At 38.7% G+C, this 24,803-nt stretch overlaps 1 protein-coding gene across 3 annotated transcripts in view; it reads left to right on the forward strand.

The window, feature by feature from the left end:
* Positions 1-24,803, forward strand: part of DGKI (diacylglycerol kinase iota) — a 433,300-nt gene that overhangs the window by 273,924 nt on the left and 134,573 nt on the right. For all 3 annotated transcript variants that reach the window (XM_059396338.1, XM_059396340.1, XM_059396341.1), the window contains exons 19-20: positions 769-880; positions 11,841-12,040. In XM_059396338.1, the coding sequence (XP_059252321.1) occupies positions 769-880; positions 11,841-12,040 (312 nt within the window). The remainder of the gene's footprint in view (positions 1-768; positions 881-11,840; positions 12,041-24,803) is intronic.

Here is a 24,803-nt window from a genome sequence, read left to right on the forward strand (position 1 = left end):
GCAGATAAGTTCTATTTAGACTGAATTTAATCAAAATGAGAATTGTATGTAAATCTAAGGCTAGGAAAACAGTCTCCTGATTACTTTTGGCAAAGCTCAGTATAGTCACCTACAATCCTATTCCAGAAGGATTTTCATCTTCATTATTTCCATAAAAGACCTTGATTCTCAGAAAACATTATTTTGTCAGGAGACATTAGCTCCTTTAATTTTTTTTCTCTGTTTTTCCTCTTGCTCCCCTTCTCATCATTCCTCTTCCAGTTTCCTTTATTTCTCCTTCTTTTTTCTCCATCTCTCATCTTTTCTTCATACCTGTCTCACTCTTCCTCACCTACCTTTGTCTGCTTACCTTCCCAGTGGTTGTTATCTTGGCTATGTACATAATGACCATACTGTGTACCCACCTCCATTTCCTGGCATGCAGTGTCTTCCTCCAAGATCAAATTCTGGAACTGCCCATGGGTAACTCATGGCATATAATAGAAAACAGATGTAATGGATCACTGAGGGATAAATGTTAATAAATAATGAGTTAGGAGGCACTTGGCTACCATGAGAGGCTTTTGCTATAAAATTGTGGCCCATTTTCACAGATGGGTATTTGGAAACGAAAGTCCACTTTTTTTTTTTCAATCAGAAGGTATGCACCAAGAACAGAAAACTGTTCTTAGGCGAGATACACGTTGGATCTCCCTCTAAGGTAATACCTAATGACAATCGTAAGAGTGAGGGAATAAATTTAATTCTGTTTTTAATCTTATCTTGCAGATACTGTGCCGGCACAATGCCCTGGGGGAACCCAGGAGATCACCATGACTTTGAACCTCAGCGTCATGACGATGGTTATATTGAAGTCATTGGATTCACTATGGCCTCTTTGGTGAGCAATACAATATTTTATTGAAATGAAATACATTTTAGTTCTGGAGTTTATTCATCTCGTAGACTTTCTGGGTTGTGGCCTTACATTTTCCTCTCCTACTTTACAAATTGATCAATTTTATGCAATATAGAATTGCTTGGGGAGAACAAGAACAGAAGATAATTCTTTATGTCACCAAGGTGATTGATGCTCAATTGTTTGATTTTCAAAAATAAATACTATTTGTTAATTTTCCTGATTAATTTTCTACCAGAATGAAATGCAGCATTTTTAGGGAAATTAAAGAGCATTTTGCCCCAGACATATCTCAGCAGCATTGCAGAAACCTTGCCATTTGATAGCTTTTTGTTTTACTGAGGACCTACCTTTGTTTAGGTAGAAAGGAAAGTGGTCCTGTGCATTCCTCTTTTTCATGCCTGCTTAAGAATGAGGTGGCTGTCTCCGTTATCACAAAATACCTGAATAAAGAAAGACATCACTATTGTGACAATGATGAATATTCATTTGCTACAGTGTTGAGATCACCTTTGCATTTTAATTTTGTTTGCTTGCATTAAATTGTGAATTATAGTGTAAGGGAAATTTCAAGCAGGTTTTAGCTATGTATTTCAACTTATTGAATGATGAGGAAACCATTTAAAAATTACACTTATCATCTTACCTGATGTAAATCAGACCACCTTATCAGTTTATAAAACGAAAAGTGGAAAAGTTAAAAGCTTTTCCTTGCAATCCCTGGTTCGTTTGGGGTTTGTGCTATGCCTCATGCCTTGAAGGTAAAAGGGTTGTATTCCTTGCTCTAAACAAGACAAAACAGCTCTCTTTGTCATTCATCCTGTGGATCCCTACTGACTCTTCCTGAATCACCTCAGGTTACTAGATCAGACAGAATAGCCTCTTGTGCTTGTGGCAAGAGTGTCTATCACCCAAGATGGTGATGGCGCTCCTGAAGTCTGGTGAAATGATTGTTGAGTGGTGAAGATTGTTCTGGCATTGATCTTATTTTCAGGTCCTAGCTCAAGTTCAGCTCTTTCTTTCCCAAGGTCTGTATGCTAATTACAGGCAAAGACCCTGCTGAGACCAAATGTAGGCATAAATTCAAGAAGGATCTGTGCAAGGAAGAATTCTTAGAAGCAACCAAAAAAAGGGCTCAAATCTGGCCCCATGTGTTTTACTCATTCATTTATTCATGGATTCAGTGAATATTTATGGAGTATTTACCGGTGTGTCAGAGCCTGACAATGTGGCAGAAGACTGTTAGGGAATGTGGAAGAGAAGATGATCCTTCACCTAGGCTTGGGGTGGGGGGCTGGAGGGCAAAGAGAATATTAGATACTTCCCCACTGCTCTCAGTATCAAAATCAAAATGTAGGCCTGCAAGATTGTTTCTCTCTGATTCTCCAGCCTTTCCACTGCCCTCTTTGCTTTCTAGCTCAGGTAGCCTTCCAAGTCAAGCTTAGCTTTGAACATTTCTTGCTGCTTTTGCACCACAGGACCATTGCACAGACTTTTTCTCTATAAAATATTTTTTGATTCTCCATCTTCTATAATTTCTCAACCCATATCTATGTCAGGTCCTTTTTATAGTCTTGCTTGGGTTATTTTTGTTGACAAATGCATAGTGTCTGGACAGGAAAGATATAGCCAACTGACACAGGGTAACTGGAGGAGAGTTTGTAGAGGGACCCGGCAAATAGTGAAGTAGGTTTGTGAAAAGGAATGATGGGTGGTGGTGTATTCCTGAGCTGAACGTCCAAAGGTAAAGAAACAGTCAGCTGCACCAGAAGAAGGACTGTTTGGGAAGGACCACCTGATAGGAGTAGTGTTTGCTGAGTGGAAGCAGTGAGTCATTGCCAGCATGGCAGGAAGGAAACTAGAGCCCTAGATAGACCACCCCACTCTTCTTGGCCCTGAAGATCTTCCACTGGTGCCTACCTCTGGAGAAGTCTAACCAGATCCCAGCGGACAAGTGGCTACTGATAAAGTCTGAGTAGGTCAGGCTCACAGGGCAAGGAGGGCAGGAAAGGGTGGAGTGCCAGCCAGGAGTGGCAGGTGGTGGGTATCCATCACTCCAGTGTGTGTCTTCCACACAACAGAGAGTTGGTACTTGTAGCTGGCTTGAGCAAATGTGGCAGAGTGAATGCATTTTGCCAGGAGAAGAAGAGGAGGATTGGGCATTCTGTAGAAAGAGAAATTTCCATACACTCCAAAGTATGAGAGATCCTAGTCCTCTGTGGGAACAGTAATTCATTTGATGGAGGTGAAAAGTGAGAGTGGTTAGGCAAGGACCAGATCATGGAGTGATTACAGGATTCATCTAGAGGTTTTGACTTTGTTCCACGGTCAATGGGGAAATGGCAAAAGGTGCTTTTAAATAAGTATTTGTTATGAGAAAAGCCCAGTATAAAAATAGACAAAATAATATATTGACCCTCACGTGCCATCACCTAGCTTATAACAGTATGTCATGTTCAACACATAGGCAATCTTCTTTCTGTCCCTACCTTGACCGCCACCCCTATATTAATGTGAAGCACATCTCTGGCATTATATCACTTACTTATAAATACTTCTGTATGTGTTTTTAGAAGATAAGACTATGAACACAACTATATGCCTTATATCTGAAAAAAATTAAGGCAGTAGCATCTGAATATTACCATTTACCAAGTGCTCAAACATCCAGTTGTCTTGCAAATGTCCCTTGCTTCCTTGTGCTCTGTGAGTTTGAACCAGGATCCAAGTAAAATTTATTTGTTGTAATTGATTAACATGACTCTTATGTATCTACAGGTTTCTGCCCATCTCTTTACCTTCTTCATTTACTTATTGAAGAAACCAGGCTGTTCGTCCTGTAACGCTTCCCTGAGTTTGAATTGTGCTGATTATTCCTGAGCTGTCAGCTAACATGATCCTCTCCCTTGCTGTTTCCTTTAAGTTGCTGGTTGGATGCGGATCCTCCCAGCCCCCAAATCTACTTTGTGGCTAGTGTTTCCTTCTTCTGGAAGAGGATAGGTAATATCTAGTTGTCTCTCCGGTGTGACTAGTGGTCCCTGATAAGCATTGTCTGGATCCAGAAATCATTAGAGATTGGCAGAGTAGTGATATTCTAATTCTATCCTTTTTCACTAATTAACTGGAATATTTCTATAAAGAGCAATTTCACCCATCATTTGGCTGCTTGGTTACCTTATTGGTATAGGAAAAGCAGGATAACAAATTTGTTTTATTTATATGTCTTCAAAATAAGTAATTACTAACATCTTTGGATGGTGACCATTGTTTTAAACGGATTTGAGTTTTTAGGATGCTTGCCATTCCAAATTTGGGTCTGTGTACCCTCCCCTCAAATCTGGGTGGACTTACAAATACTTAGCAAGTCAGGTACAGTGGAAGTGACCCTGGGTAACTCGGGGTTCTGGACCATGAAAGGCCAAGCAGCCCATGGGAAATACAGGTCATACTGATGTTCTCTAATTAATAGGAATTTTATAAGTTTCAGGTAATATTTGTCATTTAAAATGTTTCCCTGTCTTCATTCATGTAATGTTAGTCATAAATATCTATTGAACACTTACTAATCCACAAATTCTTATTGAATTAATAAATGACACTCTGCTACATGAAACAGATACGAAATGGACCCAGAGACCAGCCCTGTCCTCAGGGTGCCCACAGTTCAGTGTTATGGGAGGACACACACAAAAAAGCAATTACTGCGTTCTGGCCTCACAAATTCTAGGAGAAAGGCATGTGTAGAGCTAGGAAGAATTGAAACCAAACAGTGCTTATTAAATGGGAAAATCAGCAAAAATTGCACAGAGGAGGCAGGAGTGCCTACGGAAGAGATTGTGAGCGTCCGTTCTGTGGGGGAATGAGCCTGAGAGAACGTGGTGTCCCCGAGCTCTCATGATGGCTCAGCGGTGGCACATCTGCTGAAGAAAGACGCTGCTATGGAGAAAGGATAGGACAGGACCAGGTTTTTGTAACCATGAAGCAGGAAGGTTGGGAGAGATGGAATGAGACAGAATCAGATTTGCAGTTTAGAAAGATTGCCTGGATGTCTGGGTGGAAGGTGACCAGAATCTTTCCTGCTGGAGGCAGAGAGACAAAGCAAGATGTCGGTACTGAAGCCCAGGGGCAGCAATGGGAGGCCTGGAATCCGGGGAAGAAAGTGGTAATGACGGGGGCGATGCACAACTTCAAGGGTTATTCAGTCACGGTGACTTACTGTAGAGGGTTAAAAGGACTATACATGAATCCTGGCCAGCGAGGGCAGGCCATGAGGTAAAGGGTGAATATGTTAGAGATGTGGAGAATATCAAAGAAATATAATATTGCCAAAAAACGAGTTGTGGTTTTTTTTTAACTGTATTTTTAAATTTTATTTTAATCCCAGTCTAGTTAATATACAGTGTTGTTAGTTTCAGGTGAATGACATAGTGATTTAACAGTTCTATGTATTGTGTTATTAATGGTTCTATATATTGTGATATATAGATATATAGTCATCTAACACTTCTATATATATATGATGGTTATATAGAAGTATATCAAAATATAGGGATTTAACAGTTCTATATATTACCCAGTGCTCAATTTATGTAAGTTAAATTTGAAACTCCTATAAGGCACCTAGGGAGATAGAAACAATTTGAAATATATGTTTAGAGCTCATGGGATCCTTCCAGGTTGGGGGAGAGGGTTTGGGGGTCTCTCAGATCTCCTTCCCGCCCATCCCATTAGTAGGAAAAGGAGAAGAATAATAGTTGATAGAAGCTGGTGAAGAGAAAATGGAATACCAAAAGTACATCAATTATTTCTTCTCCTTATATGATATGAATCATGTAAAAATACATAGCAGCTAGCATCAAATGTGGATCTCAGATTCTAGTGACTTTAGATTGCTTCCAAGATAAAAAAAAAAAAATTCTACTTCAAGAAAGCAGAGTTAAATGTAGTGTATACTGCACAGTTTTGAACATCCTATGCTCTCTGAAGAATATGGGCATATGTTTCTGTTTTCATTCACATCTTACCTGACTGCTCATATAACAATACACTATTGTTCTAGAAGAAAGAATTTCATTTCCAGGACTTGGGTCTCATGTTTCTTGAAACTATTATGCTGATTATGTTTCTAAGAGCATAAATTATTTGAAAACGACATCTGTGTAACATGATTGCATAAACAGAAGACTGTGGTTATTTGGATATATGTATATATTTTTGTGAATTTAAAATATTCAGAGTGGCACTTGAAGAGAGACTCAAACAGAATTACTGGGTGGGAAAAAAACACTGTTTCTTTTAGACTCTTTATCTTGTGATTGCAAACTTCAAAACAGTAGTCTTCAGTTTGTTTCCCTGGTTGAAACGCATTCCTAGAATTAAGATGATTCTTCATTGAGTTCTCGGTAACCTGATTACCTTTTTCTTTTCTTTTTTAAGATTTTATTTATTTCAGAGAGAGAGAGCATGCAAGCAAATGGGCTGAGGGGTGGGGCAGTAGAAGAAGAAGGAGAGATTATTTTAAGCAGACTCCTTACCCAGTGTGAGGGGCTTAATCTCTCCACCATGAGCTTATGGAGACTGTCTCCCTACCAACAGGGGCTCAGCCTCACCACCATGAGAACATGACCTGAGCCAAAACCAAGAATCAGAAATTTAACCAGCTGAGCCACCCAGGCGCCGCCTGATTCCCTTTCTGGATTCTATGCAGACCAGAATCAGACACTGTAATTTGTATTTATTTCTGCCTCAGGCTTTTTTCCTTTATGGTTTTGGAGATCTTTTCATGTTGAGTCTTTTTCTAAGTAATCTAAAACTCTAGGACAGACCAAAGCATTATACAGATTGAGGCACTGGTCACCGAATTTGCTGTGCAGTATGAAATCCAAAGATTTCAGTCTCCTGAACTTTAAAGAAAGTGGAGCCAGTTTTCTTTATGTTAATTGAAATTAAAATATGTAAGCTCTTTTGTATTTATGAAGTAGAAAAGCTTAAAGGTTATTTGGTGAGAGAAATCACATGGAGAAATTCCCAGGGCTGAAGTTTTATATACACCAGAGAGTATATTCTTTATTTTTTCAGGAAAAAAATATTAAATGTGTGCTTATTTTGATAAAACACGAAGAACTAAAAATAAAAATATCAGTCATAGTTAAATGATCTGTAACTATTTATATTTTGGTATGTTTTCTTCCAATTGCTATATGTGTGTTTTTAAACTTATAAGAAATTGTATTAGTTAAACCCATAGCACAAATGGCTGTCTACTCTTTCATATATAAATATCTCAATTTATATAATAATTATTCCTTTATGAAAAGCTTCCTTTATGAAATATTGAGGGTTTTGGATGCATGGTGGTGTAAATAATCCTGTAATAATTACTCGTAAACCTCTGTTCACATTTTAAAATACTATCTGATGACATATCCCCACAGAAGAAATTACTGTTAATGACATAAATATTTTAAAGCCTCTTAATAACAGTTATAAAACTGCTTTCTAGAAAGTTTGTTCTGTTTACTTGCCCAACAACAATGAACATGAATACCTATTAAGATGTAACAACATCCCACAGGTGCTGGAAATGTGTTCACAGATAGAAACAAAAAGCTATTCTAAAATTACACCTTGATGAAACAGAAGGGAAGGTGAAAATAAAATTTCATCCCTAGAAAGAAAGAGAGAAATCATGTGTGTTTTATCCATCCCATTATGTCCTATGTGAGTAAGGACACGTTGTTTTAACTTTATCGTTACCTTGCGTGGTTTTTTGGTTTTTTGAACTGTGGGGGGGTTTTTGCATATTTTAATAGGCTGTTTAATCTTTTATCGTTGAATTTCAGGAGTTATTTATATATTCCGAATACAAGTCTTTTGACAGATCTATTTAGTGCTAATACATTCTCTATCTCTTCTCATCTTTTTATTTTCTTAGTGTTTGTTTTGACAAGCAGAACTTTAAACATTCTTCTGAATTCCAATTCTATGAGGTAGGCTTATTTCATGTGAGTGCTTTCTGCGCCTTTCTTAAGAAACCTTGCTTATTCCAAGAAAGGTTGGGAAAATATCCTCCTGTGTTTGATTTTTAAAGATTGGTAGTTTTGGTAGTTTTAGCTTTTGTGTATAAGTCTGTAATTCAGCCCAAATTAATTTGTGTGAATTGTATAAAGTATGTATTAAGATTTGTTTTTATTTTTTTTTAAGATTTTATTTATTTATTTGATAGAGAGAAATTACAAGTACACTGAGAGGCAGGCAGAGAGAGAGAGAGAAGGAAGCAGGCTCCCTGCTGAGCAGAGAGCCCGATGCGGGACTCGATCCCGGGACCGAGATCATGACCTGAGCCGAAGGCAGCGGCTTAACCCCCTGAGCCACCCAGGCACCCCAAGATTTGTTTTTAAAAAAATACATTTACCCAGTTTTTTCCCAGCATTATTTGCTGATAGATAGACTTTGCTATAGAATTACTTCAGTGCCTTTCAGTTGAATGTGGTTCTGTTTCTGGACTCTATCCTGTTTCACTGATTTATTTCTTTATCCTTATGGCAGTACCACAGTGTTTTGATTACTGTAGCTTCATAGTAAGTCTTCAAACGGGTAACATGAATCATTCCACTTTGCCCTTCTAAGAATGTTTTGGGTATTCTGTCTTTTGCATTTGTACATAAATTTTAGGATCAGTTTGTGTTGACCAAACAAACAAACAAACACTGCTGGGATTTTAATTGGGATTGCTTTGAATCTTTAGAGTAGGGAGAATCGACATGTTACCAGTGTGAGTGTTCTAATCTACAAATATATCTTTCTCCAGTTAGCTGTTCTCTCATTTCTCTTAGCAAAGTTTTATACTTTTATAGTTTCAGCATGGTTTTCAGGCTTTTGCGTACCATCTGCTGATTTTGTTCCTAAATCTTTTATGTCCTCTTCTCTGCTCCCACCCAGCCAGGATTGCCCATCATTCCCATCTGACGGCAAGTAGAGTAAGGGCTTGGGTACTAAGAAAGAGAATGAAGCTTGGAGACAAGTATCACGGGGAGGAGTGTAGTGTGGCAAGACACACGGTCTCAAGCCACACCTGTGGCATGAAGGAAAGTTGTTCTGGTCTGGGCAGCAGGGCAGTATGGCCGTGAATATACTTTGTTCAGGGGATGTCTTTGTTTGCCTCTCAGGGCCCGGGCTACCAGAAGGGCAATGTTTGAAATTTTCACAAAAGTGATAGATGCTAGATACAATAGATAATTCAATCTCTGTCACGAATAAACCACGATATTATCACCAGTAAATGATTCCTTCTAGCAAATCATGGGGATATTTATGGTTAAGCCTAGACCACTCTGAGTGATGAAAAATAAGCATTTCTAATAAGCATTTAAAGTATTAAGGAGGGCAGGTATTGCATGGAGCACTGGCTGTGGTGCATAAACAATGAATCTTGGAACACTGAGAAAATAAAATAAGAATTACCTTTACTCTAACTTGTTCCAAAAATAGCGTGGCTGTGCTAATAATAATAGAACTGTCTTTATCCTGAAAAGCTATGTAGTATAATTCCTCCTGTGCCTCGCAGTGATCTTGGGTTGATTTTGAAATGCCAGTGGGACAGCTGTTTACGTGTTTGTGGTATTTGCTGCTGCTCTAATTTGAGGCTGAGAAGATGACTTAAAAATGCTCTACAGTACCGTGTATGCCTTCTCATACCAAAGGGTTGGAAAGTATTTAAAACAGTTTTCAATTCTGTCAAAGTCAAAGGAAGAAGTTCTCACCTGGCAGGTTCTGCATTTTTATTTGTGATTAGGCCTAGTCAAGGGTGACCAAGGGGAGGAGAAGAAATGGCATTTCCAGAACACTGGATGAAGGCATAGAGCTCTCAGCTGAGAAGTACTTGAAGGCAAGGGAAATATATTAGAAAAGTTCTGGACATGAGAGAGTGGCTCTAATCTAAGTGATTTAAGTGGATCATTTGAGTACACCCAAGAAAAACTTCCAGCTGCATAACAAAGGATCGGGGAATAGACCAAAAAGAACTTTAGTAAATTCTGACTGCATCCTCCTCTGCTTTCTTGTTCTCCCAACTAATTGAAAAAAATTGTATGTAAAGCACACAATGGAATGCTTTTAACATTACAGGTGTTCTATAAGTAGTTCTTCTCAGTTTTTATCCTTTTTTCTTTCTGTCCTTTTTGTCCCTTTGTGTTTCTTTTCTCTTTGGAATTATAGATAATTAAGTTTCTTTTACTCAAATTAATTTTTATACAAGTATTAAAAAAAAAGAAATTCAATGCATCAGAAAATACACATATCTGGCAACGAAATAAGGGGAGATTGACTTCACAAATCTCTTAACAAAGTTTATTCCCCATTCATGGAAATGAGACATACAGAAACAGGTTGATACTATGTTTTAATCTTTGAAATTTTGAGCAAGTTACAATTTTACTTCTTTTTTAATATTTATTATAAGCTAATTGATAACTCAAAATACATAATATAACCTTGCTGAAAAATTATTTAGCAGTATCTGCTCAAGTTAATTATACATCTCAGCTTAACAGCGTAACAATTGTTCTCATTGTATGTACCCAAGAAAGTATCTAGCAAAAGATACATACAAGAAAGTTTATATCCACAATAGCTACAAACTGGAAACTTGGAAACAACCAAATGTTTACCAGCTGAAGAACAAATATATACATTTTGCTAGATAGTACTTAAAAATAATGAACAAAAAACTTCAGACACAAAAGAGTCAGCTACTCCTATGGTTTACATGAATTTCAAGTTCAAACAAATTGAATCTATGGTGATAGGAGTCAGACTATTGGTTGCTAACTGGTTTGTGGGAGGGGTATAAAAAGACTGGAAAGGAGCACATGGAAAACTATAAATTATCTAAAGCTTGATCAGGATGGTGATTCACATATGTGTATAAAATAGTCATCAAGTTGTATAATTTGTGTACTCTTTTAAAACCAAATATGTATAATTTTCATTCATCCCTAAAGGTAAATGATAACTATATATGTAATAACATACACAACATAAAAACATATAGTATATAATTTAACATATATAAATATACATGTGTGCATATACATATTTTTTTAACTAATTCAGGTAAGTTAATGCTACTTTGTTGTTCTTAACAACAGGCTTTTCATGTTAGATTGACTTTTCCATTCTTTGGCCACCATGGTGAACTGAGCTCTGTGTTTGATTTTGATCCTCAAAGCTGCTTTACCTTTTATAATGTTTGTAATTGAGTAATTAATATAATTTTGCATTTCTTTGGTCTTATACAGATTAAATTTTAGGTTTGAGGAGGTTTTTGGTAAAAAGAAAAAAGAAGGATTTTTTCTTTTTTCCTTTTTTCCAAACTTTTCCCCCAAGTTTGAAAATTAAACAAGGATGGGTTGCCAATATAAATATGAATATATTTAATATATAATTTATAGTTACATATTATAGCATATACATATATAAGATATATGTTATGTATACATAAATATGTTGGGTAGCTATATTATGTATTTATACTTAAAGAATACATATTATAATATATGTTTATATTTTAATTAGAAAAATGTCCCTTAACCTGTGCTTTATGTCCTTTATAGTTTTTTTTTCTCCTTACATTGGTTATTCAGTGGGAATAAATAGCACAAAGAGCAACTTCTGTATCAAAGTAATGTGATTAAATTAAGACTGAAAATAAGTAACACCGAAAATTGGCTATTGAGCATTTTTGGTCAAGCTCATAAGAAGTTGAGACTTTAGTTCATTTTGTTAAGGTGACTTACCTGAGGTTTCCCAGTCCACTCCTGGCTAGCAACTTTCACTATGTTTACCAAAGGCCTTTGGGTTATTCAGAGCGCACTTGGGGGTTCTAGCTTTCCTGACTCTTAAGAACTAACTTCCAGCTTCCTTTGGACTCTTGAATTCACAGGCTGCCCTGCAAGTTGGGGGCCATGGGGAAAGGCTACACCAGTGTCGGGAGGTCATGCTGCTCACTTACAAGTCCATCCCCATGCAAGTGGATGGGGAGCCCTGTAGGTTGGCCCCAGCTATGATTCGGATCTCCTTGAGGAATCAAGCCAACATGGTACAGAAGAGCAAGAGGAGAACATCCATGCCTTTACTCAATGAGTGAGTCTGCCCCTTGCCTACCTTTGTGAACACAAAGATCATGAAGAGAGCGCCAAGCATGTGCATGGTCTAGGGGCCTTACTGTGAAAAAGGAACAAAGTCCAAGAAACAGCAGTTCCTTGGTCTCTCTGACATATGTTTCTTCATATTTATTACACAGTGATCACACTCTAACTTTAGAAATAACTACTGTATTGTACACAAGGTAGATAACGCTTCTTCATTGACCACTTTGGTATAGATTTATTGGGAACAACAGAAAATCATTATGAGTGATTCTAGGGTCATAAAATGCATCAAGATAAGAATGCTCTGTTTTGTTTTAAGAAGGCAAGCTGCTGGCCTCTTTTCTACCCAGGTCACTTGGAGAGTGTTGATTTCACCAGTAGTGGGAGGTGGGCAGAGCTGGGTGTTTGAAGCTCACCCTCTCTCCACAATTGCATCCCCTTCTGCCTGTTAGTGAGTTACTTTCCTGGTGCCCCCGTATTGGGATCCCATGGATGCTGGTGCTTCAACCCAGTTTTGCCATTCTGAGGGGCATCCTGTTGTCTAGATACAACCTAACTTACTATTCCATACCGAAATAAACTGTATCCCTCTTGAACCCTTTCTTTCCTTAGGTGTTTTGATGAACCAATTTGAGATAAGGAGATAATAACTGGATATTTAGAGTATATATTCCCCTTAGAGCACCCCTTCATCTAATTGTTTTTGTTTGTTTGTTTTAATAGCAGTATCTATCTGGGGTTGGAGAAGGGCATGGGGAAGGATGGCAATTTAGGGCCTCTTTTTGAGTATCTTCTCTATATAATGCCCATATGGTTAGTCTAACCCAAGGTAGGGTCATTTCTGGGCTGAGTCTTGGGTCATTATTCTGTCCCTGGGGGGACCCTCCAATGTGCTCCTCCTGTTTGTGGCCTGTGGTGCATGGTTAATGATGTGTCCTGAATGGCTGGCTTCCTGCAGTGCCTATGAAGCAGGGCATGCTTTGACAATCTACAGGAGTGCCTAGAATAAACCAGTGACACAGGTGCCATAGCTCACTGCCAGAACCTGACTTCACCTCTCTTTCTGAGATGGCATATGTTGAGGAATAGCATTAGACGGGGCTCTTCCAGTGTCTGCATTTTCGGTATCTGCTTCTGAGTCTGAAGCTGGCATGAGAAAGCCTCTCTCCTCTGCTTCCCCCTTTCCTGGAGTCTCTCTGGACATCAGAGTCACTCAGCACTTTCCCCAGATCATTATCCAGACAGCCTGTCAGTTCTATTCCTTACTTTGTTTACATTTTGCAGCTAGTGAAACTCCTAGCTCATTCCTCCCTGGTTTTCTTTTCTCCTTGCTTGAACTCCCATTAAGCTGAATATTCAACTGGCCAGTTTATATGTGAAAAAGGTAGGATGTCAACAACCATATACAGTTGACCAGATGCTCTCTAGAAACATTAGTGTTAATCCCTGAACCAGTGGTTGGGGAGAAAGCTCTGAAATACTAAATGAAAAGCCATCTTGGAGACAATATAGCAGCTCAGGTTGTTTTGGGTCATTTGGAGATAGTAAAGAAACTGTAATAAAACGAAAAGTTCTTAATATCTACAGGCAACGACCTCCCATCCCTGTTCCTGGTGGTGCTGTATTTGATGACCTTATCAGACGCGAAATTGTTTCCGGGTGCTTAGTTTCAAACAGTTGTTGGTCTTGAACTGAGAAAGAATTTGTATTTTCTCAGCAACTATATTGTGAAGAATTCATTTGGGCTTTCTTCACATATGAAAACAAATACAAATAGTTGTTTTCTTTTCGTACTTAGATTACATACGACGGATGATGCGATGCCATAGATATAACGGCGGGGTGTTCCAGAAACAGCCTCAAGTCAAAAATCATTCCTTTCCACCAGGGGGCAGTGGTGCGTCCTAAGCAGCCTCTGGTCTCAGGAAATCCCTGAAGGATGTTAAAAAGCTTTTCGGTTCCAAAAAGGACACTTGTAAAACTTAACCGAGATATTTACTGCTACCGATGATAAATAACTATTAAAACACTATATTTGTTAGAAAATCAATACAGATAGCACATTTTCAAAGGAAAACCAAACATCACCTTATCTTGTCACGAGTATTAAAAACTAAACCCTGACTGCTCTGTTCACCCTTGGCAATTAGGTTTCTTCTTTCTATTTTACTAGAAATCCTTGTTTTGAAATCTGACTTCTTCCACTGGATTTCCAGATGGAGTTTCCAGTTTGAGGGTTGCCTGGCCATGAAGACCTTTCTACAAGTTTTCTTCAACTTTCTAAGTCCTCTAGGCTTTTCTGTTTCGGCCACAATTGTGCCAGGTTCACTTGCACAGCCATGGTGGAGAGATAATTGGAAGATATTTATTTTCTTCCTTCCTTCCTTCCCTGTTTTCCTCTTTCATTCTCTCTTTCTCTCTCATCCCTCCTTGTGTTCCATGACTCCCTGTTACCTCTGTTCCATTTGCCTGTCTTCTTTCAGAAGAAAGAGAACTGCTTTGTAAAGTCTAGAGAACTCATTTAGAAACCTCTGTGTTTGATGAGGATTGGGGGGTGGGGGTACGGAGTTAACTGTGTCTGTTTGAGAATCAAGTACTGTGGTTCCCTAAACAGCTGGCTTCCTTTTCCACTTGAGCAGTGGTGTTCCTCACAGGTTTGCCTTTCTCTGGGAGATCACATCTGTACCCCAGATTTCATTTGTGACTGATAATGGAGTAATTTCACATCTGTGTCTTCTAGCCTGGCATTCCTTCTAACAGCCAGAGACTCACACCCAGATGTCTCAGCTGATATCTTTACCTGGATATCCCCTAGCAACCTCAGACTGAAGGCTGAAAATGGCCTTATTAACTCTGCTCCCATTGCTTTCTCTGCTCATCAACCAGTGAGCCCTCTTCATTCATATTTGTCTATAAGGAACCATCTACCCATTCACCATGCCCCTGCCATGGAGTCCTCCGAGTCACCCACACTGTTACACATCCAAGTGGCCTTGGAGGCCTACCTCCTATTTATTTTCCATGTCTTTTTTGGAGGATGGGGTGGTTAAAGATTTATTTATTTCATAAAGGGCAGGAAGGGGCTGAGGGAGAGCGCATCTTCAAGCAGACTTCCCGCTGAGGGCTGGGCCCAACTTGTGGCTTGATTCCATGGCCCTGAGATGATGGCTTGAGCCAAACCCAAGAGTCAGACACTCAACCATCTGAGCCACCCAAGCACCCCTATTTCCCATATCTTTAATTCACACCACTTACCCACTCTGCTAGTAATACAGCTTCTGTTCAAAGGCCATCTAAGTTCACTCACTCACCCTGTCATCACTAAATGATGCTCATGATTTCTTGATTCCGGTGTCACTGCCCTTCATGCAATGCTTTTCCAATAGATTAATCAGAAGGATCTTTCTAGAAAAGTTAAACTTGCATTCCTTAGCCTTACAGAACGTTTTGATCATTGCCATCATCATCTTCTTCCTGTGCTCCAGAGGTCATCGCTCATCTGGAGCACTGGCATCTTTTGCATGTCTCTTGCTCTTCTTGCACTGCCTTCTTTCCTGCCTTTTTGTCGGTTGACTCTTGCTGAAGTTCAAGACTCCATTGAAATGTCACTTTCCCTAAGAGTCCTTTTCAATCTACTTCTAGATCGAAAGTGGATCTACTTCTAGGTCTACTTCTAGATTCTGTTAGATACTCTGTTGGGGTTCTAGGTTACGTTCATCACACCATCTACCAAGAATAATATAGTTCTTGGTTTACTTGTCTCTCTTTCCAGCTTGGAGTTTTCCTCTTAGGATCCTCAGTGCCTACCAGTATGTCTGAGATATGATTAGCTGTTGAATAACTGACTTGCACATGGACCGGATCGGTAATCCTGTATCTATTAACATTGCTCTGAGACTGCATCTAAAATAACATAGATCTAAAATCCATGAATATAAAAGTAACATAGGTAACATCTTGATGACACTTGGTGTGAATAAATGGAAGATACATACTCAAGAATTTCAAGATTTGGTTCACATGGATTGGATACGTGAGGGAATTCCCATGAGAAATTATTAAAGAGTAGGCCATCATGATGCCACTAGATCTTCATTTATACAAAAACATTTATTTCCAAATAATTCTTCTTAGTCTATAATCCCATTTGCTATTACCATATAGAAACTGAAGGGCTAGACCTGTTGTGTTCAGTAGACCCCCATCTCTCTGGGACAGGAGCATATCTCATTTTATCATGGCTTATGAATCTATTCAAAATAAGAACCGCAGTGAATATCATTCCCCCAAAAAGTAATAGCAGAGATTCATCTAGCTTCCTATTCATGTGCTAGTAACATGGTGCCCAGGTAAACTTGATGACGCTCTTCAAAAAGCACCTTTGAAAGAGAGCAGAAATGTAAAATTTCTCAGGTGGTTAGGGAGATCTTAAGCCAAGTGACTCCTGAGCTCACTGGTAATGAAGATTCCACTGGGAAAGGCAATCATATTAGTCAGGGGCAAGATTTCTAGTTGGAAGACTTTGAATTGGGCAACTCAATGGGTTGGAGTCCTTCATCCTGGTGCTCAGAAGTATTATTGGTTGTAACTGATAGTCCTTTGAGGAACACAAGGAGTTGATCCACGGGTAACTTTATGTGTGAATTTATATACCCAGCAGAAAAGAGGGATGGCTGTGCCTACCACAGTTACAGCAAAGCTCTTCAAATCCTCTGGGAGAGTGGAGAGAATCATTTTGTAAATGTGACAACAAATTTTAGGTTTAGTTTCTTAAATTTTGTGTTTCATCTTTTCTAATAACTACTGAAGTTCCTTTCCTTTATAAAAGAAGAGAGAAAAGGGTGAAGTCTATGGTCCCCCTCTTCTACCAAGAGTATGAGTGGAATTACGACATCACTGTGATGAATTTAGGCTTTCTTGGTATTACCTTCAGAGTCATTAAAGGTTTGGTTGAGCCACGCTTTTTCAAGATGGTTGTTTTTTGACACAAATTTCCTACAGAGATCTGGAATCAAGAGGACTATGTTAAAGGATTAAATTTACTTTGACTTTCCTCAAAGATGAGTTTACTATGCCAGCCTACCCCCTCTAGTGTATGTGTGTGTGTGTGTGTGTGTGTGTGTATGTGCGCACGCACATGCATGTGTATTTGTATGCGTGCGCACGCGCATCCTCTCTTTGGATGTCTCCAATGACCTAGAGCAAGAGAGGAACATGAAGATGCCTCCTGCCCGCCTGCAGCCCTGCCCAGTGTCCGCGCTCTCGCAGCATCTGCCCGTGCCCTGCCCTGTGCTGCGGTCCGTGGCTTGCCTTAGAGCCAGCCCTTGCCATGTGTCCTGTTGGCTTCATTGCTATCACCGGCTTTTTGGATTATGTCCGTGGCTGGCTGGATTTTCCTTTTCTTTTCATTCACTGTTTGGTGACGCGCTCATTTAATTTCTGTTTAAATTTTGTGTGTCTCTCTTTCTCTCTCCTGGCTTGTTCCCTGTCTGTCCACGCTGTTGTGCTGACTGTCTTCGCTGCTCATTCCCTGCTGCCTCTAGTATCCATCAGGTGCCAGCTGCTGACCTGCGGAGAGTGTCTGCCCCCCCTGGCTCCTTCACCACGTGAGTACAAAGCCGGTCCATTTCTACATTTTGTCTAGCACCCTCCTGTCCTCCTCAGGGTTAGACTACCTGCCTCCTTTTCCCTCCCAGGTCTGCTTCTCAGACAAGGACCCGCCAGCCCCAATGGCCAGGGGCCTCTCTGTGATTTGAAATGGAATTGTCCAGTTCTTTGCGTTCGATTTGTCTCGGTCCTCTAAGGGTTCAGGTGTCAATTTTTGATGAGTTACTTTAGGGCCCATAATTGCGTGGGGTTGTATAAAATTCCAAACTAAGCACTGGTTTCTATGGAGAGTTTGTGATAGTCCTTTGGCCATGCCATTATCTGTAGCTCTGGGATGATGTTGAAGGAGTGTGCCTACTGCCCTTGATTTGTGAATGGACCCCCTCAAATTAAGTGTGGAGTTTTGAGTGCTTGCATATGCATCCGGGCATTATTTGGGTGGAAAATCCATGGTTGTAATAAAAAGTGAATGACTGAAAACTCTCTGAGTTAGCAAAACACACTTCATTCATAGTTAATAATTTGTACTTGATGTGTTCTATGCTTTTATTTTTTTCTAGTGAAAAAAATATCTTTTTTTTTTTTTTTAAAGCACCTTGGGATTTCTTTTTCGTCTTGTTGCCTCTTTATTGCCCTTTTCCTTTCAGATACTTAGCTTTTGTTCAGGTTTAGGTACTGGTACAGATGCTGGTATTAACTACTGAAATTATTACTACCCCAACAGCCCTATGTCACATGTGCTATTATCTCCATCCGTGGTCTTGTGGGGAATCTGGTGCACGAAGCATTCGGTAACTTGCTCAAGGTCACACAGCTGACAAGTGGTAGATTGGGATGCAAACTCAGATGGCTTGGCTTCAGAGTTCACACCTTTAACAATTTACAGTTTGCCACTTTCATCTATGAGGAGCCTGTCTTCCTCTTACGCCCTAGTTGAATCATTGACTTCTCAAGGAATTCTTTGTTGATTCTTGTTGGGGTAGTTATGTTCTCACTGGGTCCACTATTGATATACGTATTATAGTTATCAAGGTTTAATAGGCTGGTATTAATTACATTAGCTCATGTGTGTGTTGCAGGGGGTGGGGGGTGTTGTGCACTAGACTTAGACTACCTGAGATCACTGACCATATCTTCTTAGGAATTTTTGTGTCCCCACCTCTGAACACAGATCTTTTTTTTTTTTTTTTTTTAATGGAATACTATGCAGCCATCAAAAGAAATGAAATCTTGCCATTTGCAACAACATGGATGAACACAGATCTTAACACAAAATATTCCGAAACCAAACAGAGTCGTTAGTTGGCAGAATGAATGAATGGAAGAATACATCTCTAATTGAACTGTACAGTGTCTCTCATTTAGGAATACGCCAAAATTATTCCTAAAGTCCAATCATATAATCCTACTTTCAGTCCTAGTCCTACAGATACACACTCATTCATTCATTTTTCACAAAACATTACTTTGTACATGTTCTGTGTCCACCATTTTGTGCTTGGAATCTAGAGGTGAGCCCAGTGTCTCCATTGGGCTGCCTTCTTGGAACTTAAAATTGAGGCCAGAAAATCAACAGGAAAATGACATTTAATTTTCAATTTGGAGGTTATTCTGCAGGTATATCCTACATTTTACAATAGGCCTCTTCAACAAATGGGAGTCCAAGGAATGGCTTTCAGTGATTTTCAGAGTTCAAAGAATCAAGAATATCACCAATAGAGATGCACTGGAATCTATCCCATGTCTATTACAGTTTTAGTTGTATAATTTAAACACGGCTTTTTTTTTGGTTCCGGGTGTGCATACTACAGTAGGGTAAACTGTCACTGTTCTGTAACGGTGGAACAACTAAGTGTGGCCACTTTAAAACTTGAATGTTGATCTAAAATATTTTATATCTATATATAATATATTAAATGTTACATATTATAAATTTTGTATTTCCATATCTCTGAAATACTTATGTAACAACACTTACTAAATTAGAGTATTTTATTTTAATTTTTAACTTTAAAATTTTTTTCCCAAGATTTTATTTATGAATTTGACAGAGAGCGTGAGAGTACAAGCAGGGGGAGAGGCAGTGGCAGTGGGAGAGGTCATTCCCCGCTGAGCCTGGGGTCATGACCTGAGCCAAAGGCAGACACTTAACAGACTGAGCCACCCAGGCACCCGTAACTTAGCCTATTAAAAATATATATATAGATAAGAAAACACTGTCACAACTGCCAAGGAGCCTAAGGTAAAATCCAAGAACAAGTAGTGTCTTTACATATTAAGGTCATGGTTAACAGTTTTGACCCACTCTCATGCTGCTGTTTGCTACTGTCAGCAGTGTTTAATAATCACATTAATGTTGCTTGGGTCCTCATGAAAGTCAGGACCCCAGTATCTTGGACTAAGCTTGTCTGATTTTTTTTTTCTTTTTTTGTCTCTTGCTCAGCCATTCTCTGCTCAGAAAAATTCCTCTATAGATGATCTCTTCTGGGGAGAAGCTTATCTTTCTGCTGTTTCTGTAGTAAACATTGGTTTCCTAAAGCAACTTACATGGTCTTTCTCTCAAGCTTTCTAAAAAGTTTTTTTTGGTTGGGAGAAGGTCATGACAATAGCCATGTAAGGCGTGGGTTCCCAGGAATTGCAACTACTAATGTCTGTGCATATGGGAAATTTCATCTTTATCCAAAGGATTCTGAAATTTTACTTTTGGTCATATATGACCACATACGAATCCTGAATTTTATTGAAGAGTATTTAGGGCTTTATCCAATATAACAAAACTAAACAAATATAATGTTTCACCACAAGTCTTATGTATGTAGCTTAGTGAATTATTGGAACAATACTTCAGTTAAAAAATCTTTATAATTAAGTGACTTCATAGTAAAGTCCTTGCTGAAAGGCACCTGTGCACACTGAATTTTATAAATCCATGAATATTATAAATTTTATGAAATCATGAATATGAATGCTAAATGTTCCAACTACCAGCTCCTGTTCAGCTAATGCCAAAAATAACACAAGGTATGTAATTGTAAAATATCTTTGTAAAACTTTTATCCTTCAGTAACTGCTTATTAAATTCCAGTTTGTGCCTATTCCCCACCAAAATGAAATAATGTAAACCATTTATACCCAATTTAGTCTATGTTTCATCTTTGAAAAAATATCGAGTGCCTTCTTTAACTACCAGGGTTCTGTGGGATCCTGGAGATACAGAGATTATAAAGCTAAGGTTTCTGTCCTAGAGAAATGGACATGCCAGGAAATAGACCTGTTTTGTTGCTTATAGTACAATACAGTGCCATGTGATAAGCATCTTAGCACAGATTCTGGTTGTACTTCCATGTGAATGACTGTTTGGGTATTTATTACATTTGTTTTAATTTTTTTAGTACTTAAAATTAACATACAGTCAATGACTTTCTTGGTATACAGCTGGGAGTTTTAAGATGGGTGTAGATTCCTATAACCGGCACCCCAATCAGGATACAGAACTGTTCTAACACCCCAGAACGCTGCCTGCTCCCTGTATCTCCCATCCACCCTCCCATCCAACCACCAATCACTGTAGTTTTGTATTTTTGAGATTGCCACATAAATGGAATCACACAATATGTAACCCTTCGCAATTGATTTCTTTCCACATAACGTCTTTGAGATTTATCAAAGTTGTTGCCTACGTCAATCACATATTCCTTTTTATTGCTGAGTAGTATTCTATTGTATGGCAGCTTCCACTTATTTACCCATTTACTTGTTGAAGGACATCTGGTTGTTTTCCGTTTTGGGCAGTTAGGAATAGAGCTGCTATCAAGTTTTGTGTAAATATAAATTTTCATTTCTCTAGGTTAAACACCTAGTAAGGGAATTCCTGGGTCATAGGGTAAGTGTATGTTTAACTTCATAAGAAATCAACGAACTATTTTCTAGAGTGCAAAGTTTGCATTTCTTATGTCTGAGAGAGAGAGTTCCATTTGTTTTACGTCCTTGCCCGCACTCAGTATTGCTAGCACTTTAAAACTTTAATCATTTAATCATTCTAATGAGTGTCTTTTCATTATTTTCCATCTATTATATACTACTCAATGAAGCATCTGCCCAAGTATTTTGCCTATTTTTAAATTGGGCTGTTTGCTTTTCCCTATTGAGTTTTGAGAGTGTCATATATTCTGGATCCAAGTCCTTTGTTAGAGATGTGCCCCAGTATAGATCTTGTCTTCTCATTCTCTTTACAAAGTCCAAATTATTCAATTTTTCTATATTTGTGTTTTTGGTGTTATATTCAAGAACTCTTGGTTGAATCCCAAGTCTTAAATACTTTTTCCTTTGCTTTCTTCTAGCAGTTATAGAGTTTAACATTTTGCATTCAATTCTATGATTCAAGTTAATTTTTGTATAAGATGTGAGGTTTAGGTTAGAGTTTTGTTTTGTTTGCATTAGATGTTCAATAGTTCCAGCACCATTTGTTAAAAAGACTATTTTTTCCATTGAATTACCTTTTCATCCTTATCAAAAATCAATTGAGTGTATATATGGGGGTTTATAGATATGATAAGGATGGATTAATATAGATTTCTGCACTCTGTATTCTGTTCCATTGATCTATGTATTTGTGTCTTTGTCAATGCCATGTTCTTTTGGTTATTGTACTTTTATGTCAAACCTTAAAATCTAGTTGTGTTACTTTTTCACCTTATTCTTTATTTTAAAAATTGTTAGCTATTCAAGCTCCTTTACCTTTCCACAAAAATTTTAAAATAAGCTTGCCTGTATCTCCAAAAATTCTACTAGAACTTTGGAATTGTATGGAATCTGCAGATCAGTTTGGGAGATATAGATGTCTTTACTACGATGGGACTTCCAGTCCATGGTTACTGAATTGTCTCTCCCTTTATTTTGTGCATCACTGTTTTGTAGTTTTCAACATACAGATCTTGTACATACCTTGTTAGATATGTGCTTGTGTTAGATATGTGTTGGTTTTCAGTTCTGGTTGCTGGTATATAAAACTACAATGGGTTTTCTTGTGTTGACCTTGTATCCTGTAGCCTTACTGAAGTTGCTTTTTAGTTCTAGGAGTTTGGTTGCATCCTTGGAATTTTCTAACTAGTCACGCTTTTATATGTGAGTAGGAGTGGTTTACTTTCTTCACAATCCATATGCCTTTTATTTTTTTCTTTTGCCTTATTGCAGTAGCCTGGATTTCTAGTATGATGCTGAGTAAAAGTGGTTATAGTGGATATCCTTGCTTTGCTTCTAGTATTAGGGAGAAATCATTCCATTTTCTCACCATGGAGTATGATTGTTAGTTGTAGATTTACTTATTAAAGTACTTTAGTAGGATATCTGGGAGAGATTAGGGAGGATTGGAGTCATTTGTTCTCTGCATGTTTGTTAGAACTTGCCAAGAAACCATCTGGGTCTCAAGGGCTTTTTTCCCTTTTTAACTGTAAGCCAATTCCTTTAGGAGTTGTAGGACTACTCAGGTTATCTATCTCGTTGTAGGTGAGTTTCAGTGGGGGTGTGTGTGTGTTTGTGTAGCTTTTTGAAGTTTTGGAGGAGTTGCTCATTTTATTCCCATTGTTAATATATGTCAAATTATTGGGAGTATTTCCTATCTTTTTAATGTCCTTGAGATCTGCATTGATAGTTCCTTTTTATTCTTGTTTTTAGTAATTTGGATCTTCTCTCTTTGTGCTTCTTAGAGAAGGTTTATCCATTTTATTAGTTTTTTTTTAAATCAGCTTTTGTTTTTATTGATTTTTTTCCACAATTGTCTTTCTGTTTGCTATTTCATTGATTTATGACCTTGTGTTTTTTTTTTTTTTTTCCTGCTTTCTTTGGGCTTATTTGGTCCCACCCCCAGGCCCCAGTTAAGCGTCTTTAAAGAAGAAGCTTAATTTTTTTTTTTAAGATTTTATTTATTTATTTGAGAGAGATGCAATAGATGTTTAGGGAAGAACAGAGGGAGAAGGAGAAACAGGCTCCCCGCTGAGCAGGGAACCTGACATGAGGCTCAATCCCAGGACCCCAGGATCATGACCTGAGCCAAAGGCAGATGCTCAACCAACTGAGTCACCCAGGCGCCCCGAGAAGTTTAAATATTTAAGTAGGCAGTTGACTCAGTTGAGTTCAGGCCACAAGTTCTGGCTCACTTTCTGAAAGTTGTAGTTACAGTGTTAATTCTGTTTTCAAAGTCTTTGCAGTGCTCTTCATATCTCTGTCTGGTGTGTATGCACCACCAAGTTACCAGTGTGGGATCTGAGTTTTCTATCCTGTAGTTCTGTTCCTAAAGTCTACTGTGCAGAAGCTTAGGGCCAGACTCACCCATGTGCAAGCCTGAAGATGAACCTGAAAGTTCATAAACATCTTTATGGAGCTGTTGTCCTGAGCCTTTCCTTCTCTATTGTCATCCCAGCCCTTTGCTCTTCCGTAAGGCTCCCCTTTTCCAACTTCCAGCCAGAAATCTAAGGCTTTAGTTACCTCGCTCTACTGCCTATTTCCCGCAACTGTGCTCCTGTCTAGAGCCAAGCAATGATGTGACAGAAAGAAGGAGCATAAAAGCAGTGTTTGTTTATCTCATCCTCTTGGGATCTCTGCTCCTTTTATCAGAGAGCGAGCTCTCTTCCATTACAATTGTAAGCTCCTGAAGGCCTTTATCAGTGTCTCTGCGGGGAATGCTGAGGTGTAAGAAAATAGTAAGGGGAAGATAGATCTGAATTTTTCTTAGCATTCAGAGTCCCTTTTCTTAGCATTCAGAGTCCCTTTTCTTAGCATTCAGAGTCCCTTTCTTTTCCTTAATCCAGAGCTCAAGGGCTCTCTTTGAGATTTCTCTACCTACAGTTGGTGTTCATTTCAGGCTTTGTGCTGCCTGGAGTCTGCAGGAAGGGTGTATTGGAGAGAAAAAGATGGGAGAGCTTACCACCACTTGATAGTATTTTATATTCTAATCTTCTTCTCTTATCTGCTGCTATCATTTACTTTTCAGAGTTCTCGAATAGCTACTTTATGAATCCTGTCCAGATTTTATAACTGCATTCACTGGGGGGAGAAAGAATGGTGTGCGTTTACTTACCTTGCCCAGAACCAGAAGCTCTCTGCAGCCTTTTAAAAGCAGAGAGCTATGATTCTGTATCCCCTCCTCTCCC

This window comes from Mustela nigripes, chromosome 4 (assembly GCF_022355385.1).
Source record: "Mustela nigripes isolate SB6536 chromosome 4, MUSNIG.SB6536, whole genome shotgun sequence".
Taxonomy (NCBI): Eukaryota; Metazoa; Chordata; class Mammalia; order Carnivora; family Mustelidae; genus Mustela; species Mustela nigripes.